The sequence below is a fragment of the Leuciscus leuciscus genome (genome assembly GCF_965113295.1).
Source record: "Leuciscus leuciscus genome assembly, chromosome: 14".
Taxonomy (NCBI): Eukaryota; Metazoa; Chordata; class Actinopteri; order Cypriniformes; family Leuciscidae; genus Leuciscus; species Leuciscus leuciscus.
Genome location: NC_138738.1, coordinates 17,749,962 through 17,759,267, shown reverse-complemented (window position 1 = coordinate 17,759,267; position 9,306 = coordinate 17,749,962). Strand labels below are relative to the sequence as shown.

The following is a 9,306-nucleotide window of genomic DNA, read 5'->3' as shown; positions in this document are numbered from 1 at the left end:
TGTTGCAAATATAAGAAAAAAAAATGTTTCTTGGAAATTCATCTGAAAAAATGGGGTCGTCTTATATTCGGGGTCTAAACTTTAACATGTCAATAACACACCCGCAACAAATAGGGAGTGCCAAATGTGACTAAAACGAGTGCTCCGCCCAGGACTGATAAACACAGCGGAGTCAAACAACTCTCATTAAGCAGCCAAGAAATAATGTGTGTCAGAGTGTAATGTTAGAAGATGGCGAGCCCAAAAAGACCGTCTTAAAAATGCTAACAGTAACAGAAAAGCTTATTGCGGTAAAAGCGGCAGCTTCCAAGAATATGCAGGCATGCGTGTCAGTACGAAAATTTTCAAATAAATTATTTTCTTTTAAAAAAAGAAACTGAAGCACCTGAAAACTACGGTTTGACTTTCCTGAAAAACCTGAAAGGCACTGTTTATTTTATTTGTATCTTTGCTCTATTGTATTTATTTGTGATATTCCTTGTAGTTTGATTATTTGTTCTTAGTTTCTTTATTTTTTATTTGACAGTAGTCCTTTTTCCCCCCTGAACTTAGCACATACCAAACCGTACCAAAACCGTGACCCTAAAACCATGATTAAAAAAAAATCGAACCATGAGGAATTTGAACTGTTACACCCCTACTAAACACACACACACACGATTGTCATTACAAAGATTTACAGTCAGTGCTTTACTGACACATGCCTAGTGTGATGTCATTGACAACTGGATTCTTGTCTCATTGTGAAGATAAGCCAAAGGGTTAAACACATTCCTCCTTGAATTAAAAGGAGGAAAAAAAACACTCCATGTGCTCAGCGAGTCCCTTCAGTCAATAACTGGGTTGACACAGTAAATGAAATAGTGGTGCATTCATTTCCAGGGAAGAGTGAGAACACTTAACTCACACGTGCTTCCCAAAGAGCTCTAACCCATCTGCTCAAGCCTCTGTGTGGCCTGACTGGCCTCTTTGTAGCTATTAGGTCCATTTAGAAAATGTCAAAAAGAAAGAACTAAGTAGTGAGTAGGTTTATTACTCTGTCAATTGGCTTAGACCATAAGTGTTTCACATTTACCGGTACAACAAATCACTGTACTTACAATCGCAAGGACTTCATAAGAATTGGATATATCATTCAACCCGAAAGCTCTAGATTATTTAGTCTCTTTGCTCACAATATGTAAAAATTACAATATATACAGCAATATGCTCACAATATGTAAAAACTCACAAAATTTCTGACAACCACCACAGACAAAACCAACAAAATAAACTATAATCACCAAAGAGCAAATTCACATTAAAGCCATAAAATGGCATTTGGATTGCCCCAGTGCCCAGGCAAAAGCAGCAGAGTAATCCAGGGCTTATGGAGAAGAGAGACATGTCGTCTCTGAAAGGCAAAGATCATGCCCTTCACTGATCTACAGAGCTAAAGCATGAGTCGGAGCATGATGTGTTTTTGCTATCCCTAACTAGTAGTAGTTATAGAGTGATCAATCGGCCAGGGCAATTAATCAGTCAATATTTTTTGCCTCCCTGTGTTTACTCCCAGTGTCTGTCACAAAATCCACAGACAATCTTGACAATGGATGATCCTACTCCGAAAAAGCAGCACCTATGACAACACTAGAATAAAGGAAAATGGCTTAAATGTTTTTTGATCGAACTGATTTGATATAAAGTTTCCCACTGTGCATAGCAGAGCCAAACCTGTATCAAAGAACAAATCACAGACCAAGAGACCGATTTCAGTCATAACTTCATTTCGACAAAATGTGTAACAGCGGTTTGCCTTTGAAGGGAAATTGCGTGAGCATTGTGTAAAATAAGTAATTATCACGTACTGTGACAGATGTTGGACAATGAAAAGCCCACAATGGTCGACCACTGACTACTGACAAGTCCTTCAAAGGAGTACAGTAGTTCACACAAAAATGAAAATTATGTCCATTATCCATTCTCATCCCTGTATGACTTGAATTATATATTTTTTTTTTGTCTATACAATGTAAGTCAATGGTCGCCAAAACTATTTGGTTACCAACATCCTTCAAAATATTTATTTTGTGGTTTCCTCACGACAATAGGGCGAGTAAACAATTACAGAATTTTCATTTTTTGGTAACTATCTCTTAAATTGTCTATTGACATTCAGAGTCCTTTAAATACAGGCACACAAAAAAAAAACTAAGAAACAGTCAAAAAAATAAATAAGCAGGTTGCAGCTCTGGTATTTACTGGGTCATCTGCCCCATCTAAAGGTTTGATGATTGTACCAGAGTGCACTGCTCACTATTTCATTTGCAACCACAGCAAGTATTCTGCACTACGATAAGAATTTTTACAGTGTAATTTCTGAGAACCTCTCATTTAATTCAGTATGCGCCAACCACCAAACGCAATCAGACAACTCAATTTCTATATGACAAACCGCTTAACAACAAATTACTGCACACAACCAGTAACATGCAATACTGCTGCATTTAACTTTGCTTGATGCAACAAGAAGATATATCCTAAAAACTTGCATGAACTTGCAGTATGCAGTCAACTCCTCCCTCTCTCTCTCTGAGTTAGTTGACATGTCACTGACAGACTGGGCCTCAGAAACGAAACTCTCACATTAACACTTTACTTGCGACCTTCCGCTAATTCACCCACATGAAGCTGCTAAAAGATCTTTTAAGGCATGACACATCATGAACGTTGTTTACAGGGTAAAACTTAGCCGTTTAGTACCAAACCCGCATTTATTAGCTAAAACGCTCATGAAGTAGTCACCAATGTAGGCTACAGATTCATTAAACGTGTTATTTCAAAGGATAAAACCTATCCTGGACATGCTTGAGTTCTGTAACACATTAGCCATTGTTTTGTTTCGTTTTGAGAGTGAGAGTAACTTCAGACAGGTTTAGTGTGATAGCTAATGTAATATGACTAAGCCCGTTAGCTTTAATACTTAAGCTAAACTAATGTCTCTGAACACTATTATCCGGTAGCTTTACGTAAAGAAAATAAAAACAGTCAGAGCAGTCGCATGTCATCTAACCCAGAACTGCGAATTCAATATTGTGGATAAGACATGACTACATACTTTATTTTGCTCTCTGACGCGCTAAGGCTCGAAGCTAGCAGTCATTAGCTTGCAGTGAAGCCGCGGTATACATACAACCCATAAACACTGGCGAAAAACAGCTGAAAAACACACGGCGCGTTTCAGGAGGTTACCTTGTTTGTTCGCCTGTGCCACGTGAATAAATGCAATAAATAAAAGGCGTAGAAGTCCGACACATGATGATTTTGTTCGTGTTGGATGTGGGGAACTCTGTGTTGTGTCCTTGCTCGCCATCCTGCTGCTGTTTCTCTCTAGCCGTGCTCGCGTCGTGTGCACGCTCATATAAACAGCGCTCACGAGTTCACTCGAGACAGACACCCAGCGGATATGAGGTGAGCTACACCATATTCACTGGTGCACTACGTGAAATGTATTTTTTCTAATTAAAATGAGGATGACTTTTGAGAAGAAAGATTAAAAAGATGTACACTCACATAAAATAATGATTTCTAGCTATATTTTTCTACATGTAACGAGTAATCTCTATGGGCGCAGGCATGTTGACATCACATGACCTGCTGTCATGCATTTGACAGTTAAGAAAGTATCGACATCGATGGACTACCAAGACCAATAGTTTAATTAAATAATGCAAATTATATTATTATTATACTCCCATAAAAACTGCATGTTACCAACAATATTATGTTCATAGTTTTCAGGCAAACAAAGAATAAACATGAAAGAACAAAAACAACATAAACGTAACAACTGAGTCTGAGTCAACAGCATATACAGTAGGCTAATGTAATGGTAGGCCTATGATTCTTACTAAAATATTTAATGACATGCATAAAGATTGATAAGTAAATATCAGCATTCATTCAGCACCTTCCATTTAGGTAATATTTCACTTTTTGAAAATATTTTTTTTTTAGTCCTTAAACTGGACTTTAGTACACCAATAGATCTGAAGTGATCACAGTCATGAGTCTTTTATCTTTTGTATGACTTCACACAGCCTTCCAGATCTTCATGCAAATCAGTCCCCATGTACAGTGAAAGCATAACACATGCAAACGAGCTTACTCAAACCAGGTGAAGTTATGCACCTTATTTTCATAAATGTCAATACATTCATGTATTTGTATTGTGATAAATTGCATTTACATATCAAAATAAAATAATTGCAGCTGAATGTAAGGACAGAAGACTGCAAGATTGCTTGTGTCTGGCATTTGAAAAACTTCAGAGATTTCGGACACATTTCATTATGTTAAATATATTGTTTGTTTCCTATCTGTAATCTGAAACTGATGCATTCAAATGTTTTCATCCTTGTTAACACTACGTCCACAACGCTTTCTTTTTGCATACATAAGACAAAGCTTTCAAGTAGCCAGTGTGTTTGCATTATCTATGAAAACAGAACTATGTGAGCCACTATATATTTCCTGTTTAAATATTATTGTTGGCTTGAGTCGTTTACTCCATAGACAGACTGATAGCGGTCTGAGATTGAGGACACGGCGTCTCAGTTCTTTATGGGCCTATAGGACTGTAAAAAAGAAAAGATGTAGCATATCTCTTTAGAGACAGTGAGATCACTCAAAAAACTGCATCTACCTAGGCTATTTGTTTACTCTATTATCAACTTATCTAAATACTGTTTATATTTAAGGAATTTAGCCTTTAGAGTCATATAAGATGTTTAATGTTGTCATATGTGGGACAGTGAAAGATCACGTGACACAATGAAGCCTAATTCAAATGAGAAATATGATTGCTGAATGTAGTTCATCAACATAGAGCTTTCCATGGTGTTATCTCTCCATTGAATCCATTACAAGGAAAAACAAAATTACTTGGCAAACAAGAATAATTCCTTTTAGCTCATGCAAGTAATAGAAATGATTCATAGAAATGATAATTTTTTAGCTGTTTGGTTGTTTGACGTTTGTTTGAATAAAGATTGAATAATGTCCAAATAATTTAACTGTAAAGCAGGAGTAAAGCTCCTCAAAAGCACGAATGAAGAAAAAAAGGTGAGTTTTTTATAGCCGAGAACTCCAAACCAAATATGAGAGTCTGAATCTAGAGACAAAGGCAGCTTGGAAAACCTCTTTGACTAATCCTAACAAAAATGGCTGTTCTAAAAATCCATTTGAAGTTTCAGAGGGAACATTTCAAAATGTGGAAATTAGTAACTTTGTGTTAGTTTTTCCTCAGTGAATCACTGTACAAATACACAAAATAACATAACCGGGTGGATTGTAATTATGGCACAATGGAACAACAGTATGAAGGTTGAGAGAAGCTTATTATTTATTCATTATACTTCAGCCATGAGGATTCTAGATATACCAGTCAGTCAACATGTCTACATTTTTGTACAGAAATATGTAAAAAAACAATAATGACATGTTGAATGGGAGTGTTACTAAGAATTTCAACAGTGGAGTAATGTAAGGTTTTTCCAAGAAAAGTAAGTTAAGAACAGTAAGGTTTTTCCATTTGTTCATATGGTCTTATTTTATCTATTTATGATGCTGAATGATTAATAGCATTTCAGAAAAAAATTGTTAGCAATGCATTACATTTTGAATACATGTGTTGAGTTTATCTTAACTGTTGATATAAATGAAATGGAAGGTATATTGGTTAAAAACATATGCTATGCCTAATATTTAGTAGAAATACTTATAAAAAGTAACTATGAACTATATGAATAGTAAATAAAAGTAGCCATACATGATTTTTTAATTTCGATTTATTTTGAACTGCAGCATCCAGGATTTCAATGAGCAAGACTGATACAAATTACTAAATGCAAGAGGATGAATAGAATAAAAATGACAAATATTACAGCATTAAATGACCAAGCAAACAAACAAATAAGTAAAAATGAATCCATTAACTGTTGTAAACTTTATGAGGAAGAGCACACATGTTTGGAACTTTACATGATTACATGAAACTGAATAATTGTACTCTGATTCAAGGTAAAAAAAAAAAAAAAAAAAAAAAAAAAAAATTATTATATATATATATATATATATATATGAAGAGTTCAGATGCAAAAGCCTCTAAATGCCATTTGAAATTTTCTTATAGAATGATAATTTTTATCAAGCTTGTGTATTTAAGTTCAGTAATTTCACTTAAATGACAATTAATAGGTAATCTTCATTGCCATTTAAGTGAAATTATTGAATTTAAATATAGCCTACAAGCTTGATAAAAATGATCATTCTATAAGAAAATTTCAAATGGCATTTAGAGGCTTTTGCATCTGAACTCTTCATATATATACTTTTTATTCAAATAAAGTTTAATTTAGACCTTTAAAGTACAAAGTTTGTTTTCTTCATTGTCATCATTTAAATCTTTTCCTTTTTGTGAACTTTACTGACAATCAATTATGCTACAGGCTGATTTATTTTTATTTATTTATTTTTATAGCCAATGACATCTATTTGAGCTTAACTCTTTCCCCGCCAGCATTTTTGATCATTTTCACAAAATGTTCATGGCCCCCAGTATGTTATATGAATATCGGAATATGCAATATATCAAAAGAACAGACCCTCTGCTTCTAAACAACAACAACAACAAAAAATTCTATTTTTTATTCTAGCTTCATGAGTTCCTTTTTTTTTTTTTTAACACTTGAATGTGTTTCATTTAAAAAAAAAAGCAAAATTTTTTTGCAAAAAAACTGATAAAATAGCGTTTTTGTCAAAGACTACATCCGGGATGGGATTCAGAACGTTAATCAAAACACAGATGGAGTAAATCAACTCCATCAACACCCCCAAAGCTTGCACAGTCTTGTGGCTCGTCCTGGATCGACATTTCATTCGGTAACATTAGGCAATTTTGTGCATTTTGCAACATTTAAATGCTGTTTAATGTTGTTGATCGCGTTATTTTACATATGCATCTATCTGCTTACATGTGGTATCGCTTGTTTCTGCTTCTTCTTCTTCTTTTGTGTTTTTTGGCGGTTGGCATTACTTGGCAAACCAGCTTGAGGGGCATTTCCGCCACCTAGGATGCAGTGTGAAGCCTCGATGAACGAAAGAACAATTAAATTAGAGAAAAAAAAAAAAAAAAACGAAATCCTTAATCAAATCGGTATCTCTTAAATATTTTAGCAGTATATCGTACCACCTTAACTGTTTCTGCGCATTCTGAAATATATTCTTAACTGTAATTACATATGTTTTCCAAATCTCTTAATTTTTAAGAGTTTTTTTAAAGAATTTTTAACTCTTTATATTGTATATGCCTCACACAGTGTAAAATAACATGTTCAACTGTTTCTTATTTTCCACAATAAATGTAGCAGTCTGTCTCACACTTTCCTATAATAATAGGCTATATGCGGTGAATAATGAAGGTTATGTGTCCTATGGAGCCTGGTCATAACTGTATCTTCTGATCTGTTTCCATGCCCTTCTTTCAATCCCCACTTAAGGTTGATGCTGAATAGGTGTCTCCCTTTTGACTCTTTATCCTCTTGCCACATATTTAAGTTGGCTTGGAAAAGCCAACTTAGGCCTACTGATATTGTACTTAAGATTATTCTTCTTCTTCTTAGACTAAATTTCTCCACGTATCTCCTACTAAACTGTTCAAGCTACAACCACTAAACTCAGACTAGACCTTCAAACTGTTCTGACTCAAGTTGATTTATCTATTTAGACTGATCAGACTTGCTGTTTTCCTAAAATTGCTGAAAAAAACTTGGAAAAATCCCATAGACTTTCATTGCGGAATGTTCAAATTGAGCCAAGACTATTCAAACTTCAACTGTATAAATTCAAATTTTGACAGTTGGAGAGGCTCATATTAGACTCCATCAGCTGCCATTTTATGTACTATTTCTATCTATCTATCTATCTATCTATCTATCTATCTATCTATCTATCTATCTATCTATCTATCTATCTATCTATCTATCTATCTATCTATCATTTCTTTCTTTCTTTCTAACTAATATTTCTTTCTTTCTTTCTAACTCCAAACTAAATTCTAATTTTGACAGTTGGAGAGGCTCATTAGACTCCATTTGCTGCCATTCTATGTACTATTTCTAATCCATCGAGCCTCATTTTCCATTCTATCTAATATTTCTAAACTGAAAACCTTCAAACTTTTAAAACTACAAAACTAAAACTTAAACTAATTAAAACTAAAAACCTTCAAACTTCAAGCTTTTAATACTTCTTCAAACTTTGGTACTAACAAACCATCTTTCTTTCTTTCTAACTAATCTTTCATTCTAACTCCAAACTAAATTCAAATTTTGACAGTTGGAGAGGCTCATTAGACTCCATCAGCTGCCATTCTACAATTTCTAATCAATCGAGACTTATTTAAGCTTCCCTTCTATCTAATATTTCAAGCATAAAACATTCAAATTTTTAAAACTACTAAACTAAAACTTAAACTTAAACTAATTCAAACTAAAAACTTCAAACCTCAAGCTTTTAAAAATTCTTCAAACTTTCTGGCAAGGCTTTTTCATGCCAACTTAAAGTTTGTCTTCAAACTTTTTCATCTAGCTAACTACTGTTTTAATGGCCACGTTCAAACTCAAACCGGTGCGCAACGTTTTGCTACGGTTTCTGGGTTGAACGACATGTTAACGGTGTGCAACAGGGTTTGAGATACGTTTTCTCTTGTTTGGTGGGTGTGTCAAAAATGTCAGCAATCAGCAGCAATATGCTCGCACAATGTCTAAGTAAAGTCGTTTACATGTGTCCGCTGCAGCTCGATATACGCAACAATTGTAGATATTAGAAAACATGTTTGTTGTAAGATTTTTATAGTAAAAATATAGCATATCCACATGATGATGTAGTTGTAAATATTTTTAGTTTCATCGCAAGGCAAGTTTATATACCAAATTTCATACAGAATGGTAATTAGGCCTAAGTGCTTTACATAAAAATGAGAAAGACAGTACTGTAGCCTACAAGGTATTAAAAAAGTAAGAACTGGGGGGTAGTCTCTAGTAGGCTATGTGAGGCTAAATAAATGTGTTTTCTGTCTGATATGCGAGGCAAATGTTGGATCACAAAAACCAGAGTTTCCACAAATCCCTTCACTCGATTGGGATGTTCTCTTTTATTCTGGACGGCAAGGGCAGTGACTGTAACATCGAGCGTATTTTGCAGTATTAAACACGTAGGCTATACAGATTTCATCAGGCTCTGAAAATTATTTAAAAAGAACACAAA

The 9,306-nt window shown here is 34.5% G+C and overlaps 1 protein-coding gene across 2 annotated transcripts in view; it reads right to left on the bottom strand.

The window, feature by feature from the left end:
- The window catches only part of tmem131 (transmembrane protein 131), a 38,245-nt gene extending 34,859 nt beyond the window's left edge, over nt 1–3,386 (bottom strand). For both annotated transcript variants that reach the window (XM_082190366.1, XM_082190367.1), the window contains exon 1: nt 3,232–3,386. In XM_082190366.1, the coding sequence (XP_082046492.1) occupies nt 3,232–3,352 (121 nt within the window). In that variant the 5' untranslated portion in view covers nt 3,353–3,386. The remainder of the gene's footprint in view (nt 1–3,231) is intronic.
- Nucleotides 3,387–9,306: the final 5,920 nt, after the last annotated feature.